This window comes from Perkinsus marinus, assembly GCF_000006405.1.
Source record: "Perkinsus marinus ATCC 50983 genomic scaffold scf_1104296958914, whole genome shotgun sequence".
Lineage (NCBI taxonomy): Eukaryota > Perkinsozoa > Perkinsida > Perkinsidae > Perkinsus > Perkinsus marinus.
This window is the reverse complement of record NW_003206607.1, coordinates 251206-267378: the sequence shown is the minus strand read 5'-3', so window position 1 is coordinate 267378 and position 16173 is coordinate 251206. Positions and strand designations below refer to the sequence as shown.

The 16173-nt window shown below is 50.8% G+C and overlaps 7 protein-coding genes across 7 annotated transcripts in view; all 7 read right to left on the bottom strand.

Annotated features, from left to right (window-relative positions):
* Window positions 1-127, bottom strand: part of Pmar_PMAR027939 (heat shock 40 kDa protein, putative) — a gene marked incomplete at its 5' end in the record, with an annotated part of 2044 nt that extends 1917 nt beyond the window's left edge. The window contains 2 exons of the mRNA XM_002773437.1: window positions 1-41; window positions 78-127. The exon at window positions 1-41 is cut by the window's left edge and continues 4 nt beyond it. Coding sequence (XP_002773483.1) covers window positions 1-41; window positions 78-127 — 91 coding nt within the window. The remainder of the gene's footprint in view (window positions 42-77) is intronic.
* Window positions 128-299: 172 nt separating this feature from the next.
* Window positions 300-5045, bottom strand: Pmar_PMAR027938 (chromodomain helicase dna binding protein, putative; the record flags this gene model as incomplete). The annotated part of the gene is made up of 20 exons (XM_002773436.1): window positions 300-451; window positions 496-634; window positions 684-823; window positions 883-1010; window positions 1056-1149; window positions 1202-1298; window positions 1539-1664; window positions 1716-1795; window positions 1847-1947; window positions 1992-2166; window positions 2219-2349; window positions 2396-2550; window positions 2705-2846; window positions 3095-3207; window positions 3261-3381; window positions 3431-3496; window positions 3864-4014; window positions 4068-4189; window positions 4238-4356; window positions 4413-5045. The coding sequence occupies 20 exons, from the start codon at window positions 5043-5045 to the stop codon at window positions 300-302; spliced, it is 2985 nt and encodes a 994-aa protein (XP_002773482.1).
* A 590-nt stretch (window positions 5046-5635) lies between these two features.
* On the bottom strand, window positions 5636-7697 carry Pmar_PMAR027937 (bromodomain-containing protein, putative; the record flags this gene model as incomplete). Its single annotated transcript, XM_002773435.1, has 14 exons — window positions 5636-5778; window positions 5829-5980; window positions 6029-6141; window positions 6187-6231; window positions 6284-6338; window positions 6385-6479; window positions 6527-6628; window positions 6679-6781; window positions 6837-6962; window positions 7011-7113; window positions 7162-7251; window positions 7300-7416; window positions 7539-7597; window positions 7645-7697. 14 exons carry the CDS (start codon window positions 7695-7697, stop codon window positions 5636-5638), a joined length of 1356 nt encoding a protein of 451 aa, XP_002773481.1.
* Window positions 7698-7855: 158 nt separating this feature from the next.
* Pmar_PMAR027936 (hypothetical protein) lies at window positions 7856-9571 on the bottom strand (the record flags this gene model as incomplete). The annotated part of the gene is made up of 8 exons (XM_002773434.1): window positions 7856-8039; window positions 8088-8338; window positions 8380-8487; window positions 8530-8625; window positions 8676-8815; window positions 8859-9138; window positions 9185-9353; window positions 9432-9571. The coding sequence occupies 8 exons, from the start codon at window positions 9569-9571 to the stop codon at window positions 7856-7858; spliced, it is 1368 nt and encodes a 455-aa protein (XP_002773480.1).
* A 173-nt stretch (window positions 9572-9744) lies between these two features.
* Window positions 9745-11772, bottom strand: Pmar_PMAR027935 (conserved hypothetical protein; the record flags this gene model as incomplete). Its single annotated transcript, XM_002773433.1, has 10 exons — window positions 9745-9751; window positions 9939-10074; window positions 10123-10284; window positions 10353-10469; window positions 10517-10651; window positions 10751-10931; window positions 11067-11283; window positions 11331-11401; window positions 11450-11574; window positions 11622-11772. 10 exons carry the CDS (start codon window positions 11770-11772, stop codon window positions 9745-9747), a joined length of 1302 nt encoding a protein of 433 aa, XP_002773479.1.
* A 415-nt stretch (window positions 11773-12187) lies between these two features.
* Pmar_PMAR027934 (conserved hypothetical protein) lies at window positions 12188-13854 on the bottom strand (the record flags this gene model as incomplete). The annotated part of the gene is made up of 10 exons (XM_002773432.1): window positions 12188-12275; window positions 12320-12409; window positions 12524-12781; window positions 12867-12909; window positions 12939-13016; window positions 13063-13168; window positions 13216-13327; window positions 13375-13520; window positions 13569-13708; window positions 13758-13854. 10 exons carry the CDS (start codon window positions 13852-13854, stop codon window positions 12188-12190), a joined length of 1158 nt encoding a protein of 385 aa, XP_002773478.1.
* An 86-nt stretch (window positions 13855-13940) lies between these two features.
* Window positions 13941-16173, bottom strand: part of Pmar_PMAR027933 (Defective in cullin neddylation protein, putative) — a 2964-nt gene continuing 731 nt past the window's right edge. Inside the window, exons 4-8 of the mRNA XM_002773431.1 lie at window positions 14847-14944; window positions 14701-14793; window positions 14396-14564; window positions 14193-14305; window positions 13941-14142 (exon numbers count right to left, since the gene is read on the bottom strand). Coding sequence (XP_002773477.1) covers window positions 13950-14142; window positions 14193-14305; window positions 14396-14564; window positions 14701-14793; window positions 14847-14944 — 666 coding nt within the window. The 3' untranslated portion in view covers window positions 13941-13949. The remainder of the gene's footprint in view (window positions 14143-14192; window positions 14306-14395; window positions 14565-14700; window positions 14794-14846; window positions 14945-16173) is intronic.

Below are 16173 nucleotides of genomic sequence, written 5' to 3'. Positions count from 1 at the left end.
GGGCGTCTTCGACTTCGTTGATTTTCGCCTCTTTTTTGGAGCTAAAATACAAACAACGTTATTCAACCATTACTCACTCCACGTTGTTTCGAATAACCATTTCATATATCAGCTCGAAATTTGTCATAGTCAAGTCCAGCCGCCGTGTTACTAGGTTCAGCACCATCCTTCTGTTCAACAGCGCCTGCACTCTCCACCTGCGACGGCGTCGACTTTGGAGTCCGCCGCTTCCGACGCTTCCGAGTCGCCGAAGATGCCGGTGTGATACCTACCATAGACAACACTCACCCATACCACAGCTATAAATTGCTCCCACTCTTCCCCACGGGCTCCTCAATGTAAGCCCCGGCACCCTCTATTCTAGAATGCGTTCTGCGGAGTCTCCGACCACCACCTCCACCACCCTGGTCACTATCAGCAACACTCACAGAGGCTGAATCAATAGGAGTATCTACATATATCCACTGATACGCGAGAGGGGCTCAATAGCCCTACCAAAGAGGCCCGGCTTCGGCTGACTCTCTTTGATCGCATCCTCAGCCGCTGTAGTCTTCACCAACCAGGCGGATATCTCCCTATGCTCAGCCTTCGTGAAGCCTCTCATATTAGCCATCATCACCAAACACTGGACCACCTACACCAGAGACCACCTCTCATCGCCCCGTACCCTACACTCTTGCTACCTTCTCCCGTTGCTCGGGATCAGTCATCGCACCATACCCCTCAACTTGCGTCTCCATCTCCTTCATGAACTGAGCCTTTGCCTCTGGCGAGGCGACGGCCGTCTCATCGTGGAGCTTCTGTGCCAATATAGCCACCGAATCTATAGTGAAAACGCATCACCCCAACAATCCCACTCCTAGCCCGACAACGGTAACTCACTTTGTCCAGATGCCTCTTCTCCCAACATCTTAGACCAGAAGTCAGGGTCGTCCAGATCGATTTCAGCGCTACCTGTGACGGCAAAGGAGGTCTTGGAGAAAGTGCCACCACCGGAGGCTCGAGTGTATCTGAGTCGTACCCTCATCAATCGGGACCGACCCCAACACGATTACTTCACTAAACGAGACTTCTTCGAAAGGATATCTTCTATATTGGATTGCTCGAACTGCTTCGACTCCTCGTTATTCTCGAGGAGATAGTAAGCCCCTACGAATAAGCAGAGGTGTGGTATGAGATCCATTAATTATTCCTTCCCTACCCTTTTTCAGCAACTCCTCTATCTCTTCCTTCGACAGGCCGCTTGCTCCGTGCCCTTTCTTCTTGCCTTCGCCATCGAATGCTCCGCGCTGGAAGACCTGATTCCCACATTACCAATACCGTGGCTCCTCTCCTTACCGTAAATGCTACTCATCGCGTATTAGACAACTACTGCATATCAGTCACCCTAGTATCAGCGCATATACGTACGAGCCTTTTTTCTCAAAAGCCCAGTTTTTTTCTCAGTGCTTCTATAATGCAACGACTCACGCCCTTCCTATTCCCCACAGTTCTCACTAACTTATATAAATCCTAAATATGAGACCCCATCAACCCACCGCTTCGTTGATTCCAAGTTTTTGACTAGCTCGTTCAAACATCTGCGCCTCGTAGGTCCTATTAGTGACCAGCCGATACACCTTCACATCCTTCGTCTGCCCTATCCTATGGGCTCGAGCTGTTGCCTAACATACGCCAACGTTTTTTTCAAACCCTCACATACGTAAAGGGCCTACCTGTATATCCATTTGAGGATTCCAGTCAGAATCAAATATAATCACAACATCGGCTGCAGTGAGGTTAATTCCAATACCACCTGAGGCAAACCAATACCTTAACAGAAGGATGGGAAGGCAAGGCGGCTCACCAGCTCTAGTAGAGAGCAGGAAAAGGAAAGCACTTGATTCGGGAGTATTGAAGCGATCGATCGCCTCCTCCCTTGCCTTCGCAGTCGCCGAACCGTCCAACCTAGCATTCACCACTACCACCCAAGCCCAGCAAAAGAGCCCCACCTCTCGACACTGTATCCTCGATAAAGGGCATATCTCTGTATGAGGTCGAGCATGCTGAGAAACTGCGAGAAGAGCAGCACTTTATGGCCCTCTGCATGCAGTTTAGGCAACAGCTTGTCCAACAACACCATCTTCCCCGACGCCATTATCATTCGATTGAACTCCTGGTCCTTGTCTGAAATAGCAGGAAGAGAAAGTCAGCACCGAAAGAGGTCGCCTGCCCTTACTCTGACACATGGCCAACTCTCGCTCCTCCACACCATCAATAGTAAAGGGATGATTGCAGCATTTCCGAAGTTGGACCTCCAGGTTGATCAGGCTCGGCCCGCCGCTCTTCTGTGCTCCCGAGAGATACGTTCTACACACTCACCATATTCCAAAATACACAACAACAACTCTATCACTTGTTCCGTTCGAATATAGCCCTGTAGTAGGCCTTCTGTAGCTTCGTGAGCTCCACGTCAATGATAGTCTCCTCTAAATCGGGCAACTCATCCGCCACTTCTTCCTTTAGCCGCCGCAGTAGATGAGGCCGCAGCAATCTATGTAAGCTCTCAACCTGACATCATTAACAAGGATAGCATCATCACACGCAGATATGCTCTGGTTCAACAGGAAAGCCTTGCCTGAGAACCCGACTACTGCTATTATCACTATTTCTACCGCTGGAACTATGAGCTCGGAAGTGCTTGAAAACAAGCACCATAGATTACCTGCTTCTCCGTCTTCAGCTCGCCAAACTCCTGCTCAAATGCCTCCTTGCTACAGAACTTGACAGGCTCTATGAAATGCAGCAGGGCCCAAAGTTCCCCGATATTATTCTGAAGTGGCGTGCCAGACAACAGCATGGTATACCTGATACGAACAGACACACTGAGGATGAGCATCCGCGATATCATCATAGCATTTCTCGGAAAACTAGAAATACTCAAACTGTTCCACCCAAAAAACAAGTAGTAGAAAGCTGATGATGCTGAATCGGCTTCCACGTCAATCTAGCAACCAATGGTTACGTACCACAGTAAAATATACTACGGAATCCACAACGACATGTGTATCGACAACATTCCCCATCCGAGCCCCACGCTAGCACAGTACCCTACCGGCACGATAAGGACTCCATAACCTGGAGAGTCTTAGCTTCTCTATTACGGAGTCTATGAGCCTCATCTATAACCACATATTGCCATGGAATAGGCGCAAGATACTCCTCGTCCTGCCAACAACAGAAGTAGCGGAGGTGCGGTATGTGAGCGGAGGCGCTCTCACCGTCATAATGAGCTCATAACTTGTTAAAAGAATGTTGAACTTGAAGTATGTGCTCTTCCTCAGTGGGCAAGGATCGGGCTGCTCTGGATACCTCTTGCCGTTGAGCACATCATAGTCGAGGCTGAGGAATATCGCTGTTCGCTATTATACCCCGTATCATCACAACTCACGCGAAGTGGTAGAATTCAGAATCCCGGAGTTCCGACCGTCCTTCCCTGCCGCCCTCATCGTGGTAACTGAGAAGGAAGACGGACAGGGACATTGAGGAGGCGCCGTGCACAATCACTCTTAGGTAGTAGTGTAGGGATATTTGCTCGCTGAGAACAGGAGTTTTCCCACCAATGGAGTTCACGACGGCGATATGAAAAACACTGGTGAGAAGTATATTTCACGGCTACTGCATACCACCGCGAATATCGGGTTTCTTTTCACAGAGTATTTCGCCACTTCACATAAAACGGATGAAACTTCAATATATACAAGTTCACATACAAATTCCGCTACAAGTGCACAGAAACCAATGGGAATTTTTCCAGAGTTTTCATTTCGTCATCAACGCTATGCAAATCTTCCCTAGGGGGAAAACACGACACGGTTACTCACTATAGACAGTTCATGTCCGTCCACTGGTCGGCCACCTTCTTCCAATGCCCCAGAGTCGACAGAGGCGCCACCACGAGGAAGGGCCCCTTCACTCTTTCTACTGTGAAAAGGTAATTCAGAAAGGCTATAGTAGTAATAGTCTTGCCCAAACCTGTGATAATACATCACCTCCTATCTACCCTCATAGAGTGCCGCTTCCCTCACCCATCTCATCTGCTAGTATAGGATTCCTTCCTTGTTCCCAGCATTCTATCAGCCAGTTCAACCCCTCCAATTGGTATGGGAATAACCTCTGCCCTCCTCTGAACTTAGGAGGCGCCACATACCTAAGATGATGAACTTCCTGCACACTCTGTGATCGTCAGCGATCCCACTTCCTCCCCGACGACCCGTCAGCAGCAGGGTCCATTGGCGGGGGTGCTTTGTAGTCGCTGAACCTCTGAGCTATCATAGACTGTGCTATCATCGTTGCTACTCCAGGAGGCTCCTCAGTCTACAAGCACAGTAGAATTAATGAAACAGTTGAATACCATAAATCCGACAACTCACCTCTTCCTCTTCCTCCCCTTTACTTTCGCTCTCTCTATGTTGACTACCCTCCTTCTTCACGACCACCTCTTCACCCTCTTCCTCACTACTCGGAGATTCCTTCCTAGTCTCGCTGCTGGTCATGCTCGGCATAGAATCAGGAGTCTCAAGAGACGAGCTCTCCTCAGTCTTGGCAGTTTTCTCCATCACTGCTGCCTCATTACCCCCCACTTCCTCGCTACTCTCTGACGGCTCCTTCCCCTTCTCCACCCCATCTCCCTGTGGATCAGCAGCCTCCACCATAGGCACATTCTCCTTCTTCACCAGTTCCGAGTTGTCCTTGTCCTTCTCCTCCTCGGTACCAGCCCCACCATCTTCCTTCCTCGCTTCAGAATCGACACTCTCTCCCGTCTTCACTCCTTCAGCCTTTGATTCCTTCTCCGTTGTATCGACCGCAGTTTCTTCCCCTTCCTCAGCGCTCCTCTCCTGTCCACTAGGAGCAGCATCTCCTTGATCCTCCCTTTGAGCCTCCACGACAGCACCAACCGGTTTCTCCTCTCCTCCCTCTACCTCCTGCTTGCGTATTGCAGGTATCTCCGTGTAGCGATGGCAGCGATAAAGGAGATGCCTCCAGCGTAAAATGATATCCACCATATTCTGTGGTCCAAACACGTGGAGGAGAGTGTCAGCAGCAAAATGTAGAGGGATCGCCGTAACACGGTTCTGAGACCATAAGCCGGTACACGACAACAACAACGAGACGATCGAGGTCCCGGGTTCAATCCCTCCCTCCGTCAATTCTCTCTACTCACGTCTTGTCTATTTCTGAATGAATGAATAACACTAGCTAAATGTTGCCTATTATTCGCCAGTTGATTGAGCAACACCGGCCACCTAAGACAACACCGACGTTCGACAAGATCAAAGCCACTACAATGGAAGTACGCTATCCGAGCAAGACCCATATTCTTGATCGTTTCCACTTGAACTTCTGCAGCCCTCCTCTTCTCCGCTTGCAAACGCTCTTCCAGTTTTTTCTGATGTTCCAACCTGTCACATGTCCAATACCGTTGCTTTCTCCTGCCAGGATAAGTCCCTACGCTTTGAGATGGTGCTTCCCCGGCTTCAACGCCTTCAATGGAGCTCGAGTTCCTGGCCATATATACCTACCATCATGAGCAGCATCTTGCCGGGCTAGCAAATACGGGCTGCGGTTCACCTCCATAAAGCCGGGAGGGGGGCAATCAATCGACGAAGGAGGCGAGGCATCTCTCTGAAGTGCACACCTCATGACCAGCGCCCTCAAACACCAGATTATCAGCAGCTGCTCGGGTCCATATCTCCATCTCCCTCACCAGTTGAGGAGTCACCGTCTCCATAGTAGCAGCTGCGAGATGCCGCGAATTCCCAAAGGTGTGGTATGAATATGCAACTCACCTGGTCCAGCCTGGGGATTCTGAACATAATCCGGCACCCTCGAAAACTTATGAAAATTGGTTATTGCAGCTCGTGCTTGCTTAGTCTGCAAGTCTTCCTCGAGCTCCCACGTAGCTTCATCGTACCCCAACCCTCGCCATTTCACGCAGTACCTTATACTCTCAACATAAACATGCCCACCCGCTTTTTAATAGTAGTACATCCGACAGGGTCCATCTAGATTCAATAACCTCTCGAAGGTAAAGTCCTTCAAAACCTCCTCAGCGTCGGGCTGCACACTATCACTCCAATGCCAGTTCAAATTGCGAGGTATCTAGTGAGCTGAGCTGATCCATCACAGCCACGAGATAGACTCTACTGTGGATATCCCCTTCCCATTATGTCCTCCTGCTTCCAGCTCGGCCTGCCATCAACACTGTTACTGACCCTAGGAAACTACACCACTGAGTACTCACCTTCTTGCCCTCAACTCCACCCGGCTGCCTAGACAAGGCCGCCCATTCTCGGTACCTGATCCACAGTCGAGTAGTGAGATATACCGAAGCACTACACTTACAGTTTGTCGAAGAGCGCCTTGAGCATGCCCATCTCTATACAGGCATCCGAGTCAGGCGCGTTATAGTATTGACAGTTGTTGGCGATCTTTTGTACCTGCTCTCGCCCCACCCTACTCTGAGTACCTAATGCTCTCATCTTACGTCCGCCCAAAAATCCTGAGGTCCACTGTATGCATTCAGATAAAGCTTCACTTGTATTGTTGTCAAGTCCATAGGCTCAGCGACGAGCTGGTAGTAGTCGGGCTGAACGAACAGCCACAATAGGTCCGATATAAGACAACATAGGAACTCACCAAGCCATGCCGTTCCGGGTCTATCGGTCGTAGGAACCAATCAGCATACTTCACTCCTCTAATGTCCAGACACATCAAGGAAGCTACTATCTTCAGGCAGTATCTACAGCCAGTTAAAAAATATGACGAGTAATATGAAAAGAGCTTGAACGACTTACGCTTGCCACGACGTCCTCTCAAGTGCTGCAGCTCTAGCGGGATAAACAGCAGCGAAAAGATCAGTAGTGTCAATAACGCGCTCAACCTCGAGATACCTCACATCGTAATGAGGGTTGTAGTGATGCCTGATAGCCACTACTCAACGCCGATACGACTAGCCTGAAGACACCCACGTTCCCGCATCACTATCATCGTCTGTTTCTGGCGGTGTGGCTCCTGTAACGGAGCCACGCTTCTCCAGTTGACGCTTGAAGTTGGCAAGCTTCTGCTTAGTACCTTGAGATGATGCTACTGCGAGCTACCCGTAGATTCCTTCGACCTTACCTCGATGCTCGTTAAGTTCTGACTCTTTCAACGACACTAGATGCAAGTAGCTCTGGCCCTTCAATTTACACATGTACCGGAAGTCCTCACCTACAACATGAAATACCCTCACCCGGAATCGAACCCGGGATCTCCTACCCGGCTCAGGCTCGTCATCAGGTATGACTGGGCGTCTATAGACGATCTGTTCTACAGAAGGATGGACAACCGTGGGGATCTCAGATGGGTCAAGCGGTGTGTCCTCCTCATCCGCTCCTGAAAAATATTCAACGTTGTCCGGTGTACCAAGCACCGCATAGCAATGCAACAGTATCCAGCTCTCTATCTCAAATCAACTGGACTCGCCATAATAGAGAATTATTCCACAGTAGTCCCACCTGGATCGCCAGCTCTCAACATCGCCTCGAAAGCTTCATCGTCATCGTCATCAAATGCTCTACAGAAAAACACGTAGAATGCCGCCCCTATAGTGGCTAGCCCTACCTAAAGGAGTTGGTAGCGCTGGAGGTACGTTGACTTCGGCGCTCAGATGACATTGTTTAAAACAGGGGGCATACTGATCATCCAATAACGAGGCGAACCACAACCCATTGAACCCAGCCACAACGCCACGTGACAAGGTAGCCGGTACTAGTACTTCTATTAATGTACGAAATGCTACAACGACCAATGATAGGAGTAAATATACAAGTGTTTACGTAGTGCTGTTGCTGCCCATAGCCAGCATCGAGGAAAGGTGTGCTTGTAAGAAGTCGAGCAGCTCTCTCCGACCCTTTCTGGCATCGGGCCAAGATAAGACCTCGTTGATTGCCAAGCGGATAAGGTTACTATCTCCTACTGCAGGCATCATAGCAAGTACTCGGCACTTGATATCAGGTCTGATCAGCAGCTATCACAAGAAAGGCTTCCATTTACGTCCAGCCTACTGTCCTCCATGTTTCTCGGCTAGTTTCCGTATAAGAGTATACCGCTCCTCCGCCGAAAGACTGCTTCCTACCAACGCTGCGTGGAACAGACACAGGGTCTTCACAGAAGGTGCCGTGGCAGATTCAACGACTGCATTGAAGTCGCATTGAAAGGCCTCTCCCTCCAACATGGCCTCTCTCGCCACCGGATTCCGAGGAGGCCCACACTGCTGATGCCACATCATACATGCCAAGGGTGCCGTCAGGTTCAGCTGATAACAACAGTAGCGATTCCTCTTGATCGACTCACTACCTTCCGACAACATTCCTTCAGAGACTTTATTATCAAACGGCAAGCATCTGGGGCCGGCCCAGCCAGCTCTAAGCTCGTTGAATACAAGGCGCGGACCAACAGCTGAGCCTGATCAGCCAAACTTCACACCACCTTGCAACGGAGCCTTACCTCGTCTGTAGCTAGGATGACCAGACAACACATGTTCGATAGCAGCCCATCAGCTCCTCTCCGTCCTGTTAGGTACAACGCAATCTCCGAGAGCACCTTAGGAGGAAGAACTAGAGGTCTATCGAGCCCCACCCAACACGACCTACCAGTGCTAGACGGTTCCGTAGGGCGATACTGTTCTCGACACCGCAAGAGTAGCAGAAACGCACTACGAGCTTTGACGCGGATACTAGGTCGCCGCTATCGAGGAGAGGAAATATCTCAGCTATAGGATCTGATATTTCACCTAATAGCCGAGTTGGGCGAGGCGATGATCATCATGATCCTACCCTCCTCCCCTGCAGACTCCTTGTGTTTGTGTTTCTTCTTTTTGCTTTTACTACCCTCCTTTTTCTTATCACCAGTATCCCTCCTTTTCCTCTTCTTCCCCTTACTCTCCTCCTCCTCCGCCTCCACCACGTCCTTGCTACCACTACTATCCCTCACTGCCCCCACGGGCGAGGATTCTACCTCCATGTAAGGAGAAGGAGCCGCTGAGCTCCCCGAACGCGCCTGGCTCTGAACCTCCATCAGCCGACTCTCCAACACTTGGCACCTCTCCCTCTCAGCCTGGCAACAAATACAATGCCCAACGACAATACTGCCATCAGCATACGTCTAGAGCCTCTCTTAAGTCCGCGGTTTCGTCAGAGGTGTCCATTCCCAGCACCCCAGAGACGCCTCCATTCACTCCCATCGCTGCCGCCTCCTCAGCCTCCTGCTGCTTCCTGAAGGCTTCCAACTGCAACCGCATCTGCACCGTCTCGGCCTGCAAGTCATCATACCTACCACAGAGTTCCTCCTCTCCTCCATAAAACTCAGGTCGCTCGGAAGACGTGCAGTGAGGCCCATCCGATTACTACGCTTTCTTCAACCTCCCCTGCTCCTCCTCAGCCTTCTTCCTGTCCACTGTCTGCAGAGTCAGATTGAGCTCCTTCTGCTTCCGTAGCTCCTCCTTGAGATTGGACAACTTCTCCCGTAGAAATGCCGACTCGCCCGTCATTGTTCAACTACTGATACCGTCAGCCACTACCAGAACACCAATAAACGACCATGGGCTCAGAAATTCACACAAGTAGCCGCATAGTTCATCAGGAAACATAGTCGACCTCCCACCGCTAAACTCAACGACGATGACCAATCCATGGGAAACTTTTTGGCAATCACCAGAGATGCTCAAACCCTACACATCCGTTCATTCGCACCCAAATTAACAAAGTCATTTCTAGTGTCACAAGTTCGGGGTGACTTGACACAGGCTTGGCCCTTCGCAGATGACGAGGCCTCTTCGCTATCCTCCCCATACTGCCTTGGGATACCACAACTATACAGGAGCCCACTCCTCCACGTAGTGCAGCATGCCGACTTACCATCGTCGAGCAAGCCACCTTACCCCCGCTACGATGGCCCATACGCCATAGCCGATGGCAAAGCCCCAGCCCGTGGAGCCGGCAGCTACGCAGGCAGCAGCAGTGATGAACAGCAACCACGAAGCCAGAGAGGGATCTGCCACTCAACCTTCCCAAGGACGGATTGGATGCCCTAGTGACACACCTTGCAGCTCTAGTAGGAGATTTCCCTTCTCCTTCAGTGACTGAACGCCCAACTCCCCAGCTGCTATACACAGCATCGGCCCTAAGACTGCCCCGGGGTAAGCGCGAAGGATATGCAACAGTTGAGGGCCGAATATCAGGCCTATACATAGCTTGAGAACGCCTGACAAAGACTGTCTTCCACACGCCCCCCCCCACATAGTAGACGAAAACACTCCCCCCTCTGCTCACCCAGCATAACAACACTAGTTCCCGTCCTGGCACCGAATCTATACTGAGCAGCCAAGCCGCCACAGCCATGACAGCACGGCATAGCTCCGAACCAACACCCAAGCAGGTTCATCAGACCTAATCACTACCGCTTCCCGCCCTCTCTATGGTCCCTGCTGCCTCACCAACGCTAACTGCCATATGCCTAGTGCTGCCGCCTCTACAGTCCTCCCCAAAGAGTTCCCTTGCCAAGGCGCATACCGATATCACAGAGTTAAGAAGAGTGAGAGGCAGCTGAGGCAGACCACCGTTGAGGATACCTATCCAGTGACAAGATCCACAGGTCGACTGCACTATGGCGGGGCCACCAAAAGGCAATGTACGAATGAATGGAGCCTCACTGAGACGAATAGTACTACCGTCCAGCCAGTCCTGCCCACTTATCGCAACCACCGAGATGTTCGGGCCGAACCTGTCGATGGGAATCTCCGACCAGTAGCACGCAATGGTGATGATGAGGCCCAATAGGAACACGATCAACGCAGCTGGGGGAGGAACTCGTAGTGGCGGTGATAAATTCAGCAAAACCAATAACGTCACCTGCGGGAATCGAACCAGATACCTCTCACAGCATTCACCTCAGTCGAATCACGATAATCCTTATAAAGCCGACAACCAACAAATATCATCAACATAAAATTCTCCTCCCCACAGTAGCCGCCCTCTCACGGAGACGAGAAGCGCTAGTGTGAAACTGTCAGTCTGCTCGACAGGATTCCATATCAAGGATCCATCCACATGCCGAACCAAAAGGTACCTGTAGGACCTGTGGTGCCGATAAATGACGACTACCGCGTACATGTATCCCTTGTGGAAGAGCGACACTGCCAGACCCAGCTGTATGCCACGTACGATAGACAACGGTATAATGTACTCCAGTAACGTCGTCAAGCTAAGGCCAGCCTTTCACCACTTCACATTCAGCTAAGCCTCTCTCACTTCAACAGTCCAAGTGCGAGCACTACTGCTGACACGAAGATGCCCGCTGCTGCCACTGCGCCCAACGTCAACTACAGATCTCACGATAGTAGGCAGCGGGAGGAGGAGGAGGAGACTACCCCTTGTGCGATCGCAGCAGCGGCAATGGTCTTCATAGGTTGTACAGGTATGGGGGCATCGAACAGAACACCAGAGGCTACATTGTAGACACCAGTGAATATCAGGATAGTGCTGAAATCCAGGCCTAAGAGGAAACCAACCAGTATGACCAATACAGCGGCAAACGTTTACCTGCTGTGATAGACATGCCGACTGCTAGGGGAATAAATGTGCCGAGATCACCGAGAGACCCACTGAATTCGGCAAGGGTAGCTTCCTTCCAATGCCGCTTGCCCCGCCTTACAAGTTCCGATCGCCATCGAGCACCCCATCCACAGGGCATCAGATAAAAATATGAAGACTAAAGATTCATCCCCTCACACGTCGCCAAGAACCAATAACGTTGAGTGGCTGACTTGACCTACACCCCCAAAGTGATGCCTGATCATAACGATGAGAACCTCGCCCAGAAGCATACCCAGGTAGTAAAGGCCGAGTAACAGATCAACATGTGGAAACGACGAGAAACGTAATGCCACCGACCTCCCAAGACGTCCGCAAACCATCAAAGTCGCCATCGTAAAATTCCTTAGTGCGTTGAAGAGTTACCGCCCTTGTGAGAGGCAGCACAGTTCCGACAAGTCAAGGCCGCATACCAATGAGAAACATTCATAGTCAGCATGCTCATGGTGAATCGTCATCCGATGGGCCCTCGGCGTCTCATCAATTCGCAGATCTCAATAGGCGTTAAGTCCGACCTACTCCTCAGACCTCCAGCCTTGGCAGACATATGGTCGTATACAGATACCCCCACCATACAGAGCATTGATACGACTATCAAAGCAGCTGAGGTGAGAGCCCTCTACTACTACTACTACTACTATTGCTACTCTCCCTCACCCATGAGAAATGCCACAGTCGACTGCCTTCCAGACTCTTTGATCTTCCTGACCAAGATCCGACTGCCCGCCCAAGCCCCACTAAAGCTGAGCAACCACACCACTACTGATGGTAGCAGGGATAGGCGACCAAGCAGGGCGAACTGCAAACAAGTACCTGAGGAGGGCCATAGGATGACGAGGCTGAGGTACTACCTACTGCTGGAAGTGAATAGTATCATCCATATGCTAGTGGCAGTGGCAGCCTGGGGGACCATGCCCAGCTGGAGCAGCAATGGGCCCTGACACCCAGCACTGGAGAGCTTCCCTAGACTGCAGCATTGCACCTTTATAAGGCCTCCACCTATGCCAAGGCAGCCTGCGCATACCCCAGCGAAGCAGCTCAAGAGGGGATAGACGATGGTATTGACTTTGTTATAGACCACAGGCGAGGGAGGGAGGCCGGCCTCATCCCTGAGCTCCCTGATTATTATACTGCCACACAAATGGGGTACCGGAGGCTCTCACTGTTGACGAAGAAGACGCCCACGAACAATACCAGTAACGAGAATACATAAAACGACGACCGTAGATACCATAGCCTGACAGGGATGGGATTTCGCGTTCCCACCACTCAAGAGAGGTACCTTCTGAGCCGTCCCTCCACACAACAGTTCAGCCGGCCCCTCGGCCAGGTAAAGCAGAGCGCCTATATAGCGGTCAACAAATGGGCACGCTATGTTCATCACTACTACCGTTAGCAAGCCAGAGCACAAGTAGTGCCCAAGCTTTCATGGGCTGGAGACTAGCCTCTTCCCGGAGAATCCTGCTCGCTTTATCGACAACACTACGATCCACTCCCTAAGGCGCGACAACCTCCTTTGCCATGGTCAGCAACGACGCCGCACCGAGGAAGGACGAGCAGAGGCTGAGACCAGAAGGCCCATCTCCGCTCCACCCAGACCGTCGTCAACGGAGGCATCTTCCTCCAACCGTCGTCGTTGGATAGCCTTCCTAAACCTAATATCACGAACACTTTCGAGTATTCAGGAGGGCTTCCGTAGTACGTCAAGGCTGCTGTAATAGATAGTACCAATACCAAGCAAGAGAATATCTCTACGCTGGTCATCGCCACGTTAAGGTACACCCCAAGCATACTACCAAGTAGAGTAAGCGGCTCCAACAAGAGCCCGATGTCCAGGTCTATTAAAGGCTAATAAAGAGGGCAACACTCGAGAAAGGCCCGTCCACTCAGCAGCACCTGATCGTATGTAGGATGTCTCTGACGTAGGTTGAATATCGTCGCACTGACTGCGACACCATTGATTGCCACTTTAGACAGAGGAACAGCCCAATGGGCATCTCCCATCACTGCCACAAAGGCCGGCATATACAATGCACCTGTATGAGCCTAGCACTAGAATTATGATCACGTCATGGCTCCAGCTACCTCCTCCTATACCACCACCGACTGCCACAGCCGCGCACCCAAAGGCCGAGAGACCAGCCAATACCACATAGCTCAAATCTGCCGCTGGTGCCGACATTGAAACATAGTGCTGCTGACCCCTTCCCTAGGAACTAACTCGAAGTGACCAATCAAGTGCAGAAAACAAACTAGTACATCCACGTCGAGCAAGTATCACTGCATCTCCACATCACTGCTGCTATCATCAGCAGCAGCGCCTATCTTCTTCTCCCGATCAGGGTCCACAAACCAAGTGTAGAAGTCATCAAGCATGACAGGCCAGGCACCGCCTGCTATATCATAGTCGGATCTCATAGTATCTTCATCTCGCATAGCACCGGTCGCAGCTTCCCAAAGCATCTGGTAACTGTCAACAGCACAAATCAACAACCACTTCAATGGTTTGATTTCACTCACGTATCTTTGCTGACATTATGACGACACTCTGCCTTCACGAATTTTTCCCACTGAGAATAGAGCGTCCAGTGAGGCTTGAGGAAGATAGACCATAGCTGCAGACACCCTTCTATCTACACGAAGAGTCATCACCACGGCAATGCACACCCGCAATGACAAATGCAGACATAACAAAAGACAGACAGATTGGTCGCTATTCTCACCGGCAATGTCTTGGCGCCAGAATCCAGTGAATACGTGAATGCGTATCGATATATTTGCTCGCTTGAGTTGCGGTCCTCATCAATCTCTTTCCGCAATTCCGGCAGAACATTACGCAAGCCATCCATCGAGTCCACTCCGATTCGCTGCATACCGTTAGTCCATTCCGACCTAAACATTCACCGCGTCTGGGGGGATTCCATCCAAGACTAATCCTAGCGAATTCTGTCAACCTCGAAGTGAGGTTCTCACGGGTCGACTGCATTTTCCAACAAGCCACTGCAACCATTTGCTACCCTACCATTACTTAGTAAACTCGCCCATGGTTTCTGCCTGACAATAGTAAGCTATCGTCAACCAAGCTTCGTCCATAGGATCATTGCCGAGATCATCACACAACCTATTGGCGATGCCATCCGCAGATGCAAAAGACAGGAGGAGATCGGAACTCACCGTTCAATTCCATCTACACCGATTGCTCGCCCTTCTGAGCCTTCAGTACTGAGAGAGGCATAGTCCGAGAAGAACCGGCCGAGCTTAGAATTGTTGACCTGAGCGATAGTCCATGAGCTATACATAATGCAATGCAGAATACTCCACTAAGCGATAATGTACGAGCTACGAAAGTCTACGATTCACTGAACCCTATTCGACCATTCGCCACTCTCAATCTCAGACTGCACGCTACTCAACTTCTGAGATGTACCTTTCGACGTAAGATGCGCTGATGCTCTTGCGTCTCAGGGGTGGCTGCGGCCCGATGACCGTGCTTGCAGCTGGTCCGCTTCAGCCGTTTTGTCGGTGGACTGGACATTAGAATGGAACACAACAAGCTGCTGCTGAGAAACCGCATCATAAAATAGTCGCTGTGACGGCATCACGTTGATTTATTCAGGATAACGCTCTGAACGCCACCCGGTCTGCCAGTCGCACACTACCACGACTCGACGGTGAATATGAAAATGGGCACGGGCCGCGATGATGGACTGACATTCACTTTCCAGGGACGATTCAATGCCCTCAGGTTCAAGTAAGAGGCGCACAAACGGGTCCTTCGGAGCGCTGAGGAAGCGGAAACGTCTGTTGTCACTGGTATCAGGCTGATACCAGTTACTCAAGCCGTTAAAGCGTTGCTGTAACGCTGTTACTCCACATATCACTACAGCCCGATTCGGGCTGCCACAATTCAATTCTCGGGTGCAACGACAGTCTTGCCACGACATGATGAGAACATGTGCTGTTGTTGCAGCACATAAACGAAATCACGATTGACCCACTGTGTCACGCGTTGATATCGGTTCTGTAGCGGACATGATGCAGCCCGCAGAAAGTGACCCAAGTCCACCCTAACCAGAAACCCCTCACAGCCTTAACCACCTCTTCATCGAGGGATTGTGCTGTCATTGCGGATTGCTGATCAACCAGAAGCTCACTGAGCTCAGCTTGAAGGTAACATGTTTTCATGTTACAGTCCAATTAACAGGAACCGGATGCGTGTTCACATCTCAACGCTGCGATGCCATAGGTTGGTAATCTTGGCATGCTAGAGGGCACTACCATACAAACTGAGATAATAACTAGCCACAAGAATTTCACGATGATACGTTACGAATCATACATATTGATCTACCGACCACTACGTATCATAAATACTGGTCGGTAGCGTTGAACAGAAACGCTAGGTATGTTGAGATACGTATTTCTTAGGTGTACGCTGGAAATAAGACCGGCGTCCAACCTGGTATTCGCCAGCAGAACACTCTATGTTCGCCAGACGAAG